Raw genomic sequence first — 16,353 nt, forward strand, 5'->3', positions numbered from 1 at the left:
CACTCCTGAAACTGCAAAAACACTAAAGCTTGATGACTCACTGGAAAAAAAGCCAGACGATGCTTCTTACCTCATATTTTCTAATGGATTTTCTCGTGAATCAAAGTAAACAGAAATTATGCCATACGAGCTGCAAGCCTGTACCAAAGGCTAGGGGCATGTAATCATAAAAGCTTTGTCCAAAACATACTGTAATGTGACCCGGAGAGTAGTTGAAGCAGAGCGATGATTCAAAAGACGGCATGGCAGCCAAGTTTCATTGCAGTGGTTTGATGAAAGGGACATGGAAAAACTATCCACGGTTTGTTTTGTAACACTAGGCTTGAGAGATTATATCTGATCTTGCGATTAAATAGCATTAATACATTGATTAACAACAAAAAAACCCCTATTGTATTAGTAACTCAATTTTTATTCCAGTGACAGTGGAAAAACAGGATATACAATGTGTCTATATTCTTCTAAAATTAGCAGATTATTTCTCTTGTTACATGCCATCTTTCCACCACCTCCACCTGTGAAGGGTAGCTGTAGCTGGATCTGTCACAAGTGGGATCTAAAGCGGGATATACTTTTGATAATTTGGCAATCTTTAGTTGCAGGAAGCCATGTGCCTTACAGGGAGAGAAGAGTCATGTTCTTGTTCAAGGATTGTTTTCCTAGTCTCATTCAAAAATAAAAGGCAAAGATCGTGTTCCCACTGCGCTTTTAGTATATGTATTGAAGGTTTAACTATGATCTATCTCTTCATCTCAGGCCAGTAATAGTGCCAGTAATTCATCAGGGACCTAAATTCAGGCTGACAATAATGAGCGTTGCTGAGGAATCTGGGTTACATTCGTGTGATGAGGCCTGCAGGTAATCTGGCAGACTGGGACAGGATCCTTGTGCACACTGATTAAAAGAAAGAACTCTGTCCAACCACAAGGTTTTGGCTGTGTTCAATACTCTTTGTGGCCAACTAACCAGTAATGAGAAAAACTAGCACACTGCTGCTGCCTGTGTTTATATCATATCCTTTCTATGCCACTGGTCATCACGCTCTATTTCTACCTATCTCAGCTGAACTTTTAAATGTAAGGATTCCCATGCCGCCAAAAGAACCGCAAATGTTTTCCACACTAAAGTGTAATGGCTATTTTTACTCATGCAACAGAGAGCTGGATGTGCAATTGTGTCAATTGGGTCAGAGGAAATTTTTATGGTCACTGCCCAATTTTTGCAGACAAGGCTGGCTGCGCTCCTGATTGAAATAGCAACTGTTTTGTTAATTGCGGTTATATTAAACACGCTTATCCTTTACATGAGTAACTGTGCAAATCAGTTAAAGGGGTGCTCCACCAATTTTACACAGAAAAAATCAGTTTGCTCGTCATGCGGAGTACTGCTCAGCCTGTGAGAACTGCTGTATAATGTCCTCTGTGGCTCTGGAGCAGCTTTGTCAATGAGAAAATATTCATAGTCATAGTGATGTCATCACATCATCAGTTATCTCAGTTTGGGCTTGGAGACTACAAATTTATAACAGAAAGGTTGCAAACTGGAGGTGCAGAGTTGTGGGCATTTGCAAGGCAGAGAGAGTCTAACTAAACATGCTGTTCGTTGCATTATGGGAAATGTAGGTTCCAGTGTTTATCAGCAGTATTAGGCACTAAAGTCAGGATATCTTGTCCTCTGCTGCTTTAATTTTGACCCTCTTTTTTATCTGTTTCTTGCACGTCCCCCATCTTTATGTAAGTGCAATACTTAATCACTGGGCTACTCCCTTAAAAGGATGGCTCTGTAGTGTTGTAGTGGAGTGTAGCGCCAGGAAAGCACTAAGACACTAGAAGATCTTATGCAATCATATGAATACACTTAGTGTATGAGTTACTAATGCTCTATTCCATAAACAGTATAGTCTTTGCAATGTGCTAAAAGAAAACCCATGCAAACACATTATATATACATACATACTATACATTTCCCATGTAAGCACACTGCGATGTGCTCTTCACAGAGATCCCTGGCAGGAGCATCCAGAAGCTCCAGTACATTCAGAACAGAGCTGCCAGGATCCTGATGACAGTGCAAAAACACAAACATAAAACACCAATTGTTTTCATTGCACTGGCTCCCTGTCTCCTTCAGGATTGAGTCCTGCTTCTCACATACAAACCCATCAACAGACATGCGGCTCCCTACCTACAGGAACTGATCACAACACAAACCTCCACCCACACCCTCAGATCTGCCAGCAGCTTGCTCCTCCAGGCCCCCAGTACCAAGCTCTGCACCATGGGGGACGGAGCCTTCTGCTCTACTGCACCAAACTTGTGGAACAGCCTTCCTACCCATCTGAGGGCAGCACAGACCCCAGACTCTTAAAAAGGCCTAAAAGCTTTCCATTCAAGAAGGCTTTTCCACTATTTTCTTTATGTTGTGTGTTCTATATTATTCATACTGTAGCACTTTGGGTTTCACCATGAATGAAAAGTTTAAATGTATTATTTATTTATTATTATTACAAATATGCACTAACCTGTCACAATATAATTTCAGCTGAACCATATTTTGACATATTGTCTAATGCCCTTTTTTCCACTATTAATGCAAAAAAAGGGCCACAATCAGCTTAACTTGAGATGTAACCCTGCTGTCTGCTAAACCTAAGGCAGATTCCTACAATAAATAACGGAGGAAATCTCCAAACACTGAAGATGTTGCAATAAGCTGAAACTTCTCTCACACCCTCTCTTGAGTCAACACTGCGGGCCATGTAGCAGAAACGAAAACAAGCAGCAGCTATCCAATCAAAACGATGTGGCACTCAAACGAGATCAGGCTTCAATCTGTGAGCCTGCAGGCTCCGAAGAACGATGATTGATGGAAACTGGCAACATGTCAAAATCATGTCATGTAATAGGAATGTTGTGTGTGTTGCTGAATCTTGCTGATGTTGCTGAATCACGCTGTTTTCTGTCAGTCTTAGAGGAGAAATTAAGTTTGACACTCACGGGCAGGCAAATGACAGACGAGACCTTTTACTTACACAAACACACGCAGGCCAGAGTGGCCGCGGACACAAAAAGACAGCGGTTGTTTACGTCAGTGCGAGGGTGGTAACGACACAGGGAGTAGCCTAAATAAAGAAGACATGGGAAACCACACGGCCAGAAAAGCCACAGCCTCAGCTATCAGCGGCAGCGACTCTGGACTCAACCCCAAACCCAGCAGACGACCAAAACGCCCCACTTCATCACAGCTCCTGTATCATGACACAGATATAGGTCAGCAACGCTAAAGCATCTGCAAATCTGCAGATTATCTCTGCCAGGTTTTTTTTTTTATGCTCTAATCAGACCAAATCCTCTGGAGTGGAGTTTACTCTTAAGTGGAGTTCTACAGTCAGAACCGCTGGTAGTAACTAACTATAAATGGGAGGTGGTATTAAGGTATCAGGATGCACATTATGGGGTTAGTGTTGCTCGCACTCTGAGATTTTGGCGTCTATTTTAGGGGGGAAAGGAGTCTCACAGCTTAGAGAAAGAAAGAAATGGGGAAAATGACATATAAACCAAAAATATGAAAAGGCAATTTCAGTGTATGCGTTTTCTATAGTGTGTATGTATATATGCATGAAGGATTGAGCACTGACTTATTCAGCAAGGCAAGAAGGAGGCAGAAAGTGGTATAAAAATCTCCAAGCAAGCATTTCCCACAGTTGGAAGTGATTATTAAAACTGCAGGGGCTGTCTTTACTGCTCTACTGCTTGGCTTCCACTTTGTTTACTAAGGTATAGCTGAAAGCCAACCACGCCTGCAGTAACTATGGTGTGTGTGTGTGTGTGAGTGTCCAACTTGAGCCATGCCGCCTTGAGCTGTCCTCAGTCTTGAATCTAGATGATTCTATCACATACTGTATGTAGATATTCATAATTGATGGTCTCCCGGGTGCTTAGTGTCACACCAAGAGGAGAAAGAGGGCGAGTTTAAAAATAGCCAGGACACCTACCATCATCTCATCCATTATTAAATACAGCCCAGAGATCTGATCTGACATCCATTATTCCACTCCACACACTATGGGCTAAGACAGAACTATTAGGCTGCTATGACATAATTGCAAAGAGCGGAGATGAAGATTAAGACTGAATAATGGATTGTGTATTCCATGCATACTAGGATTGTTGATATGCAACACCTGCGCTTCATCTACAGAATACTTCCTGGATCCTTCGGCTTAAACATACAAAACCAGTTGGATCAGATGAAGGTTTTCACTTGCCGGTCAAACAACACACCGCAATGCAACACCAGCTGACCCGCTTCTTGCTGGGTGAAATCGGAGTGGTTGAGGAAATTCTTTGATGTCTGGTATACTATATATATATTTGCTTTAACCATACCAGCATGTCTGTGCAGCGCAACTGGGCAGGGGAAACAGCTGCAACATAAGTACACAGTCAAAAATAGAGGTATACAGGAGAAGTACATTTTTAGGAGATGTACCGTAACAGATGCATAATGGGGCCCAGATGCATTGCTTTTGATCTACCATTAAAGTACAAAGTAGTTTCTGATAGCTTAAAGTAGCAATTTCTGCTAATTCAACCTGAACTAACTGTACAGCTTCCAAAGTCTGTTAAAGGGGAACTCCACCCATTGTACACAAAAAGGTCAGTTCACTCGTCATGGGGAATGCTAACTCAGCTTTGTTAAGTCTGAGAAAATAACCCTGACGATGTAGTGATGTCATCAATTATCTTGGCTTGGGATTGGAGATTATAAATTTAAAAGAAAAAACTTGTGTTGCAAACTGGAGGTGTGGCGTTTAAGGAGGGTTTGACCAAATGTGTTATTGGTAGCATTATGGGAAATGTAGATTCCGGTGTTTTTGGAGCTTCACTCAAAATGGTGACTTATAAGTGACCCTGGGAAACAGCTACTCTGGCTCTGCCCGAAGGTAACAAAATCCACATACCAGCACCTCTAAAGCTCACTTATTAACATGTTATATGTCACTTGTTTAATCCACACAGAAGTGTAAAAACAACTATTTTTAGCATAATTAGCACTGTTTGCTGGAGGAAGCTGGTGAGCGATCAAGACCATGTTGCAACAGTGCCTCATACTGATTGGTCTACAGTCTACACACTCCCTCTCCAAGAGTGGCAAGAGTGGGAGTGAACAGTAACAAGAACTCCTAAAATAAGACGCTTAAATATGACACTTAAAATAAGAAAGGTACTTCAGTCACTTGGTATACATACTTTCACTCATGACTACACAAATGGCAGCTTTTGTACATCAAAATGTACACTTCTGCTGCACTGTTCCACTGGTTTAAACCCTTACTGTACTATGACTGAGGCAATGATGCACGCTATGCGAGTGTAACATGATGACCCAAGCTTAGTGCCAATGTCACATCATCAGCACTGACAAGATCTACTGGAGCCCTGAGTTCCCACTGCCATGTGACCACGGACACATGAAAATAGTCTCAGCAAAATTAGGAAAATATACCAGCTAGGTCAACTGTGACTCTACACTATGTGTGAGAACACAAACATGGCATGAAATGCACTGCCTTCAGTGTGTTGGCTCTGTTTTCAATAGACTTTATTGGCATATTAGGTTTGACCTAAAAAGCTTTGATGGGACAGAGACAAACAGATGGATACATTGACAATTTAACTTGACAGTTACTACTTCTAGCTTTTTCTCCTTCATTACACTTTTATAACGCTGCACAAACTACTTGGAATAATTTGAATATTTTATGCTTTATGTTTTTTGCGCTGTGTAAAGAGAGACCCATTAGTTTTACATAGTGAGGAAGAATAAATGGGGTAACTTCAACTGACAAGAAGGAAGAAGAAAATACCATTTAGTTATATATACATTTAAACCTTTTCTTTACTTGTTTGGGGTCAGGGAAGCAGATAAAAGCTCAACCAACTCAACGTGCAAAAGCTGAGGTAGGAAAAAGCCTCAATCCTGAGGGTCTCTTTATGAGCGAGAGGAAACTGTCAGTGTGACGTTTGATGACTTTATCAAGATCAGCAGGTACACTGGGACCATGGAGAGAGAGAGAAACTGGACATGATTGACAGCCATTAGTTGCAGGCGTATTGATCACCATTATGCAACAAGACACAGACACAGGGTTAGTCAGGTCACTGCTATGCACAAGTCCCTAAGGACTAGAACACTACAAAAGGTAAAGCGAACCACCTACAGCACAGTTTGTAGAGATAATAAATCAAAATATGCATATGAGGTGTATTTAAATGCTTTACCTGTCATAACATGAGGGAACTTGCCTATGCAATACCATCACCATTCTCATCATAGAAAATATTGTAACTGAGTGCATGTGTCAGTCAGCCTACATGCTGTATGATGTCCTGACATACAGTAAAAACAACACATGGCATTTCTTTTTTACCTTTGACATTACTCAGCTGTTTCTGCCTAACCTATCTGGTTGCAAGGTGCACCTTAAGGGGTCAGGTGACAGGTTTAACTAAAGAAGTGTGCATGCAACTGTCTGTGTGTGTGTGTGTGTGTGTGTGTGTGTGTGTGTGTGTGTGTGTGTGTGTGTGTGTGTGTGTGTCACCTCCTTGTCCCTTGTGAGCTGGAGGTGTATATTTCAGTTACCTGGCAACCCCTTTGAGAAAGTTGTAACAAAAGACACCCTTCAGAGTCTGACAACAGAGAATAAGCACCAGCAAGTGACAGCATTGCTATGAAAAAAAAAGATTTTCCAATAAATAAGTGATGGATGTTGTAGCATGTAGTAGATGGTCCAACTTTTAACTAAAGCTGCAGAAGTGTCCATGAGCAAGGCACTGAATATTGTACCAAATCTAAGTGACGCTGACCTCTGACCTAATGGAAGAAGTGAAAGGCTCTATCAATAATATAGTTCCTGATATGCTGCATAGTATATGATTATGTGCATTCTGTGGATCGTTTCTCTTACCACCAACACTGACGTCCTGACAGCCTCGGAGACGCTTTGCCTCAGCTCTGCGGCGGTACCCGGTTTGTTGAGCCCTCGGGTGAACTTCCTCGCCTCAGGTGGAGCAGAAGCCATAGTTTATCCCAGCTTTCATCAGACAGCCAGGTACTGAGGAGAGCAGACTGCGAGGGATGTACGCCCAGAGGCACTGCGAAGGCTGAAATCCTGCGCTCCTGGCTGTGCTGCGTGCGTAAATGCACACAAGCGCTGTTTTTTATCCCGCCATTGCGCTTCTACTGAACTTTATATCAGCTCGATCGTATCCACAGTCGACAGGGTAGTCCAGGATACCTAAGATGACTTCACTCTTGAACAGCAACTGGAGAGCGCAACATCCAAAGCCTGCTACAGTATGCTCTGTCCCGTCAGCGGAGGTCCCGTTGTGCAAACTGACACGCCCCCGCCCCCCCTCTTCCTCACCGTAATAAAGCCCGGTGAGACAGTACTATAAACGAATCCATCCATCATGTACAGCTGGGTGTAACATCATAGTTTATTTCTACAGTACAGCTGTGGGAGACTCAACTGTAACTTTATAGAGTCCAGACACCACTTCATGGTATTTTTATCTCCTGGGTCTCTACATCTGAGGTTTGCTATATCACTACATGATCCAGTACGGAAACATTAGACAGTAATTAATGCCTAATTGTTGTATTACTGCAAGGCACATAAAATCAATACTAATTTGATGTTATACAACTAGAAACCGCACAATGCTCTGCAGTAGGCACAGGCTGCCATCTGCTGGAATAATTATTGTTTTAATCACAGTCCTCTTTTAGACTGTTAACGATGTATGAAGTTATTTGACCACACAGAGGCAGTAAAGTTACACTAATAGTTGAATAACTATTGATGCCATTAGGAGCAGTGGGAAATATCATCTGAATTTTGAGTAGACGTTCAAAGTATAATGATAGTGATATAATGTCATATTATTATCATTATTATTATCATCATAATCTTTTACAATTTTTTTTGAATAACTGTGATCATTGATGTGGAATTTCCCTACACACATGGCATTCAGGTGATTCTGTTTATTTAGTTTTATCACGCGCGCTAAAACTGAACCAATTAACCAGTCAAAAAGCCCTCTGCATTGTGAGGGAAAATAAAATCAAACACGAGCAGAATGTGCAACAGCTTCTTCCCACAGGCCACAAGACTGTTAAACACCTAACACTCAGTTCCCTGCACATCCAGCACAACATATTACCATTTTAATCTGTTGGTTTTGTTGCTCCCCTGTTTACTGAGTCTTTTATTAGAGGACTGCTATATTCTCTCACATTTTATATGATCTATTTAGGCTTGATTTATTTTGTATAAAACCATGCATTTCCGTAAGTATTCTTCATTCTGTTACTTAATCGCACTTTTTCAGCATAGCACTGGTCTTCTTAACTGCTGATTTTTATTGAGTTTTTTTTAAAAAACTGTTTTTATGTGTTTCTAGGTATGTTTGTATATTTTTGCACCCTGGTCCTGAGAAACGCATTTTCGTTCTACTGTATGTGTATTTCTATATGGATATGGTTGGAATGACAAATAAATCTGAAACTTGAAACTTAAAACTGAGACAATTTTGCAGCTTTGTGACTAACATTTTGTGAACTGTCTGAGAATAGAACCTGTCAGTTATGACTATGTGCTACAATGGAAATGAGTGGACCTATTAAGTCACTACTTCCTCGAAAGCAGTTCCCAATCCTTTTGTCCTGTGAACCTTAAAATAAAGCAAATGGTTCATCCTGGTATTGTTTTGGTTCATTGGTTAATCATTTTTCCAAAAGAAAACGAAAGAGAAAGCAATGAATATATCCGTTAAAGATCCCCACAGACCAAGGTTACATTTTCAAATGTCTAACATTTTTTACCTAAAAAATGACTAAAACGATTATTCAATTATCAATATAGTTTCTGATTAATCGTCTGCCGAAATGGTCTGACCTTGCATCTCTAGAAAGAGGACTTATTTGATTTTATTTGAATAACTTTTAGAGGCTTGACGGGGTAAAACACAGTAATCCACAAGAAATGAAGCAGAAATCAGAAGAAAGCTCGAAATAAAAAACACAATTTTGTGTCCAAAATATGTTTTTGTCTGTATCCTATCATGTCCTATCATCTCGCGACCCCTTGTGGGGGTCCCGACACCCATTTTCTAACGCACTGGTTCCCAACCTGGGAATCTCGACCCTCACTAGGGGTCGCCAAAGCTTCAAGGGGGGGTCGTAAGGCCTTCTTGGTTTTAACGGGTGTAAGAAAACTTGAATATATATATATCTGTATTTACAGTATATCTCAGCATTTCATTAATTTCTGTGAGAGCTAAATGTAGCTGTTATTTTTAAAGTTTATATGTTTTTTTTTAAGATATAACGAGGATAAAGGCGCGGTGAAGACATGAACACAAGCTATACTCACTCTCTGCTAAACAGACTCGTCCTGCATTAGAAAAGTATGCAGTGAAAACAACAAAAGAGCTAATAAAACAACAGCTGAGCGACAGGGAGAAGAAAACATTGAATTTGTCCCAAATAAGCATGATAAGTATGTATGATAGTTAAAAACAAATAATACAGAGAACTGTATAAAACCCTCCTAAAAAAATATCAGGAAAGCTCATCTCTGATGCAATATTCAAATATTCTGCTCAATATTGATACAAATTGCTCGTTTTACACAAACTTCCTGCAGTTATAACGTTCACTATTTGGTTAATTGTATAGTTATCAGTTGTCCTGTGCTGTTATTGTTATGCATTGAGTATATACTAAGAAATATCATTAAAACATGTCACTTAGTCAGGTCGTGTGTTTACTCAGTGATAGGGCAGGGGTCCCTCAAGGAAAAAGATTGGGAACCGCTGTCACCTCGGGGGATTGCATCGAGAGCCTGAATGCAGCATTTGTTGCCAGGGTGCTGTATCTACAGTCTGCGGCACAGCGGCGCTGCAGCACCCCTCCTGGCTGTGTAGGACTGTCCTCCACCCCCAACAGCAACCCACAGCAACCTGATACCGGAGACGAGCGGTCCAGACAAGCCTGCAAACGAGGCGTTCCCAGCCGCCCTGCCTGCCTGTCTGTCTGCCGAGCGGAGCTCCAAACCTACAAACGCAGTCGACCGCCCCGGGGAAGATCACACTAAGAGATATCTATCGCCTCCCTCCCGTCGTCTGCCAGCTCGGGAGTAATATTCTCTGTCTGTCGCAAACCAGAGAAGCTCACTATACTTGTACTGTTGACTTGTGAATTATTTTTTTTTCCCACAAGGAAGACGGTGAAATGAGACGGGACGCGGAGAACTAACTGGCGAGCTATTAAGCTAACGTCGGCTAGCAAACCATGCAAGCGAGCTAGGTTAATTGGCTAACGTTTATATGCCAAATTCCTGCATGTAGTGTCGAAAGGGTGTACGATTTTATAAAATGCACACCTGAGATTGGTCTAGATGTAGACGAACGAGTTGTGTGTCGGTTATTTTTTGCGATATTTACCCTCTTTGCTTAAGTTTTCTAGTATCAGACAGTCGCCCCAGGCAGCTAGCATGTTAGCTCGCAGATATGGACGTTGTTCGCTGGTTAGTTTTAGACGGCAGATCCGCCAAACAAGTTAGCCGCTTGGTTTATCTGTCCCGGTTTATGCTGGAGACGATAGCAGGACTAACTTAACTTTAATTGGTAGTTAGTTATCAAATTACGACACCCTAACCCCAAACACAGGAGCGCTTCTTTTTCGCACCAAACCTCACTCAATGTGTTGTTCCATGCCTGAGAGAGCAGTTCAAGTTATTGAGCTGACGTGAGGAAAAGGGGGTGAAAACAAAGTGCTAAAGAAGAGGACCAAGAAGTAAAACTAAGATTTGGAGGAGCTCCAACTGCCGAGACCAAAGTCGGTGTCCACTGTCATGGCTGTGGGCCGAATCACGATGAAATCACTCGCTAAATTTGGGTTTTGCCTGACGATTCTCCTGACTTCTGTGGCTGGTAAGTGGCTTATTAGTGAATTGATTTTTGGAGTGAGGGGGGAAATGTGCTTCTTATGAATATTTGATGCTTTCCTTTGGTTTGTACAGTCTGCATTTCGTCCACACATCTGCAAATGTTGTAAGCTACTCAGCCTCTACATGTACTGTGTTTTTTTGCACTGGGGCAGCTATAGTATGAATGTTTTTTTTATTTCTTTTAATCATTTTGTCATTTTAATACAGATAGTCTAGCAGACAATAACAAACAAACGTGTTCTTAACTCAGCTCTTTGAATATTGCACATCACCATATGTTCCCTATATGTCCGTCTGCCTGTCTGTCTGTCTCTTATCTATCTCTTCCATCTTGTTGTCTGCCTGGCTCAATTCTGGAGTGATCTGTGAAGCTCATGTCATTGTAGTCAAGTAGCCTTCAATAGATATCTCCTCTTGAAGAGAGCAGTAAATGCACCTCTGGCTCCTTTTAATCATTCTGTGTACAAAGGCCTGGAAAAACACTGCCAAACATACCGCAGTCCTTGTCTGCCAAGTTGTGCCCCCTGTTCAAGACTTTGGGCTGAAGCCAGGCTTCTGTGAGACCTTGAGCATGATAAGATAGTAGCTGGGTTGCATAGAGATGTAGGAACAGTGTATGCGGGGGGGAGAAATGTGGAATGTGTGGGAAGACAGGGAAGGTATTTTACAAGATGGGTGATTTAGGTGATAGGAGTTCAACATGGGGCTCAGTCTGAGGCAGTGTGTATGAAAATAGGTGGTCTTGTAGCCCAGTTTGCTCATCCGGTGTTACAGCCGAGTGAGTGGGCGTGAATGTGTGTATAAACAGTCTCTTAATAATGTATTATCATTGCTGTGAGTGTGTGTTATTGTCGAGGCTCCTCCATTCATAGACAGGGTGTTATCAGAAGCTGAGAATAATAACTGCTGTTGCAGAGGGAAATATGTGAGTGTAGAGCATAATTTGAATACCCACTGTGTCTGTTCATTACTTAAGGCTGGTAGTACAGAGAGACTACAGTATGTCCCAATTTGCATTTACATTTGCATTTAACAGACAAGTGGTAGTAGCATTTCTTTAATTCCCACTTCATTAAAGTGACAAGCAAGGACTGTAATTGTTAGCGTTGCGACGCCCAGACAATATTTCTGACATCATCTGATTACGAGACCATTTATTAACCAGTAGAGGGGAAAAGCATGCTACTTATCCGCTAGAGTAAGTAGATGGTTAAGGTATGGAAGAGGGGTGATTCAGCAGAGAGAGAGTAGGGCATGAAATATTCACTGAAGAGATGAATTGTCAGGTTGTGTGACGTGGAATCAGTAGGGGGAGGCTGTGGAAGAAGCTGAGTGCAATTTTCACCCTGAATCATAAAATTCAGCAAAATGTGTAATTAATCATTTGTGCTGCCCCGCTACACAGAACGCATGCCGAAAGATTGCCCATCATCACGGAATATTATCGTGATAAGCTCACCTTTATGAGACATGACATGCAAATTAGTATTCCCTGAGTGCAGTTTAACTGCTACAGTGACTGGCAGAGGATTGACATATTCATTCAATAATCAGCACAAGGACGATTAATGGATACTTATATGCATGCGTGCCATGTAAACAGTCAATAAATCCAAATCGTTGCTCTGTGCAAAATTAATTAGGGCAGCAGTCAGACTTTGTTGGCGTAATGACTGTAAAGAGACAGGAGACAAATCGCTCACTCTGTGCTGCTGATTGGTTCATGAATGCAAAGCAGAGATATCCCAGTGCCCATTTCTTTGGATGATACTTGTAACGATGATGATGAGAGGAAGCAGAGGGCCTAATAGTCTGCAGGGACATGTTAGTCATCTCTCTGACCCATCACCCTTCCCTTTTGCTCTCTGTTCCATCAACGTTACTGCCTCCTATCATTCCCTTTTTCCTAACTCGGCTATTACCTCCGCTAATTCCTTTTTTTCTTTTTTCAAAATATTACTTATTTTCCTCCAACTGCCATGTGTTTAACCTGTCTGCAGCTGAGCTTGTGTCGTCCTTCCACTCCCCGTCCCTTGTGACTAATCAGTGTGTGGGTGTACGCCTGCTGCTCAAAAAATCTGGAGTAGAATCCGTTCCAAACGTGGCACAAGCCTGCAGACACTACCTGCGGCGTGACCACAGGTGTTCCTAAGTAGGGACAGTAGGTTGAGGCTTTTCTTTAGACCTACTTCTTCTCAAGTACAGTCCTAACTTGTAGCACATTCATGCCCATAATGTGTGCCACAACCCACATTCAGGCACTGTTTTAACTGCTGTTCCAGGTAAGCCTGAGGTTTGGGGGTCCAAAGAGGATTAGAGCAGAAGTATTATACCATAGCATAAAAAGGCCTGCTCATTTGCTCCGCTTGTCCAAATCCTGAAGCTGTGTCTCGTGGGCCCCATACGGTGGCGTTGACAGGGCCCACTGTTCCCCAACCAAGCCGTCTCTCCCCAGCCCCTCTGGGCCACGGGGTACTCTTGAAGCTGTCGGCTCGGCGGTCACATCAGCGGCTCAATAGAAAGTGAAGTTATTGGCTTGAGATTACAGACTCACGCTGAATGGCTGGGAGTTTGTTTGCGACCCGGGCCCGAGCGTACAGAATTTGGTGAGCCAGGTACAGACTGCTGGCAGCCCGGGCATCTAATCTGTTGGTTTACTGGCTTGGTTGGTTGGAGACGACTAAGATGAGGATGAATCAGATGTTCCTATATGCCAAGTACATTGAATGCTGGGGAATTTGCCTCGGTGATAACACAGCAGAGACACTGTGAAAACAAGGAAGGGAACATCTGTAACAGTGCAGAGAGAGTGTGTGATGATATTTTGCCATTAGCTTAAAATTACATTCATACTTCTATTACAATTCAGGCAAAAATATACATTTGATATAAAAAGCTTATATGTGCTTTATAATGAAAGCTAAAGACTATAAGAATGCAGCACAATAATAAGAGAAAGTCAAGATATAGAAGTTAATTTTATACATCAGTGGGGTGAAAATGTGTGTTATATAGTGTGTCAATTAATGGCACTGATTTTGCCCAAAGCCCAGGGGTCTAGACTGCCAAGGTGCATCACCTTTGGCCTCAATGCTAGGCTGCTACGTGTGCATTATGGTCTTTTGAGGATGTCTATTAAGCATCCTTCAGGAGGACAAACACGGGGATAGTAAATGGATAAAAGTAGCTTGTAAAATGCTAAAAATCAGTCGTAAAACTGCCAGGCAGCCAGTGTACAGAAGCAAAAATAGAGGTAATATGATGATGTGTACTTTATTTTAAGCCAGCAATTTGGCATCACTGTTTGCACAACTGGAGCAATGAAATGTAGTCAGAAAAATAAGAAAGTCGTTGCTGAAGCCGGAGGATATAAAAGCACTGCGCCCACTGTGATTCCATAATATTTTGCACTCAGTCCACATCATTATTTCGTGAGAAGAGATGACACTGACTGCAGCTAGAAACAGACCAATGAATGCTGGAATGGAGGGGGAGGAGGCCATTTGGTCTCTAATACAGCTAGCCTTGTACTCTATTAGATGAAAAAATCAATGACTGTCTCTCTTAGTACCTTGGTTTTAGTTCTGAACAGAGGTAAAAGCAAAGCGTGATACAATAGAACAGTGTTCAGCTGACCTTCTGGTTTGGCAAAAAGGAGAAATTAGTGGATGTTTTAGAAAACAAAAGGTGCAGCCTTGAGATGGTAACTCAGAGTGACAGCCTATGATTAACAGAAAGCGTTCTCCTTGACCAGCAGAGACAATAAGTCTAGAGCGCGCAAAAATGTTGCCCAAGTATGGATGAGTTTTGTGAGGGTTTTCTTTGTATATATGCATAAAGATATTAAGAAGAAAGAATGGTACTTGTTAGCAACTGCAAGGTTTTAAGGTGATATTGGTCCATTCTGTGTGCCACAATGGGATAATTCTGATAATGTCTTTGCAGTTGTCCCCTCAGTATAGGCTTTCTATCTTAGGCTTCATATGTTTCTATCCACATGATGCAGCAACAGTATAAGATGCAGCTCCTAAATCCCAGTATTACAAGTAAAGAACCGTGAAAAGAACAAGTTTCAGACCAGTTGTGTGCTGACAGCAACCCTCTGAGAGACATCGTAGAAAAAAAACATGGGAACCAAAGAGAACGGAAGATGGATTTTTGGGTGATAAAAAGTTTTTTTGTTCAAAGAAATGAGGTCTTAGTTTGCCATTTAAATTTCTTGTAACCACCAGGACATCACAACACTAGTTAGCTCTCTCAGAAAAAAAACAAAACTGAAAACCTCATCATACCAGACAACCACAGCCTCCAGTGGGTGGATGTGCAGGGAAAATCAGCCTGTCAGGCTAGTATGTAGCCTTCCGAGCCTGTAATAACTGCTCATTCATTCAACAAGGAAATCATGTTATAAACAAAAGCTAAAATTCAGATGGAGCCTGTAAACCAAACTTTTGCTTGTTCATAAATAATCTGAGATTAACACCCCCCCCCCACCACCCTTTTGTGATAGCAAACACCACTTTAGGCACACTGTCATTTGTGTTTTCATCACATATTTGGGAAAGTTAAGGTATAGAGGGAGGGAGGGAAGTGGAGGGGGGGGGGGGCAGATTTTGGTATAAATGCATCGTGGTCAATAATGGAGGCCTCTGAGCTTTGAGGGTAGTGTAAGCCCCAGGATTAGCATAACTGTACCAGACCCAGACAGACACAGACTGAGTGGTGGGGGGGGACTGCAGTCCCAGGGCAACAGATGGGACAGATTAAAGCCCACTCACCTCCCACCCCACCCTCACATCTTTAAACTCAACCAGGGGACTTGGAAAATTGGGGGTGTCAGCAAATACCCGTGAATCCCATCCATCCTACCTCAGCAACAAGCGTGCACCCAAACAGCAGCAGCAGGTATGATTAGGGTCGATACATGCTTCTAATGGCTGTGTCACGGCGTGCCGCAGCTTGAGCTTTTTTGCGACGACGAAAACACACCACACACACAAGCATAGATAGTGGTCGTTTGCATTTTTAACATTTCTCTCTGTGGACGCAGCAGCCATGCACGATGGCATATTATTGGCCGGTGTGCTCGTCTGCTGCACACAGAGGCAAAAACAACACCAAAGAGAAACGCAACTGCCAGTGTGTGCTCAGCATTAAAATGATTCTTGTGCACATTTTTGATAAGGCACAGAATCAGCATTGTACAAAGGCTTTATATGAAATGCAAGGTTGAGAGCACTACTTGTATACGTCAGTGGCTGAGGACAGTGTCTGCAGAAGAGATGGTGCATGCACGGGTGCATCAAGCACATTTTTGCCTGTAGTCAAGAGGG

General features: G+C 42.1%; 2 protein-coding genes across 3 annotated transcripts in view; one reads left to right on the forward strand and one right to left on the reverse strand.

Annotated features, from left to right (window-relative positions):
• The window catches only part of dock9b (dedicator of cytokinesis 9b), a 65,612-nt gene extending 57,647 nt beyond the window's left edge, over nucleotides 1-7,965 (reverse strand). The window contains exon 1 of one of the 2 annotated variants that reach the window (XM_042405199.1): nucleotides 6,971-7,965. In XM_042405199.1, coding sequence (XP_042261133.1) covers nucleotides 6,971-7,084 — 114 coding nt within the window. In that variant the 5' untranslated portion in view covers nucleotides 7,085-7,965. The remainder of the gene's footprint in view (nucleotides 1-6,970) is intronic. The other variant, XM_042405201.1, reaches the window with a different exon arrangement.
• Nucleotides 7,966-10,011: 2,046 nt separating this feature from the next.
• The window catches only part of LOC121892265 (bone morphogenetic protein receptor type-2-like), a 35,603-nt gene continuing 29,261 nt past the window's right edge, over nucleotides 10,012-16,353 (forward strand). The window contains exon 1 of the mRNA XM_042405203.1: nucleotides 10,012-11,003. Coding sequence (XP_042261137.1) covers nucleotides 10,925-11,003 — 79 coding nt within the window. The 5' untranslated portion in view covers nucleotides 10,012-10,924. The remainder of the gene's footprint in view (nucleotides 11,004-16,353) is intronic.

The sequence above is a fragment of the Thunnus maccoyii genome, chromosome 24, assembly GCF_910596095.1.
Source record: "Thunnus maccoyii chromosome 24, fThuMac1.1, whole genome shotgun sequence".
Lineage (NCBI taxonomy): Eukaryota > Metazoa > Chordata > Actinopteri > Scombriformes > Scombridae > Thunnus > Thunnus maccoyii.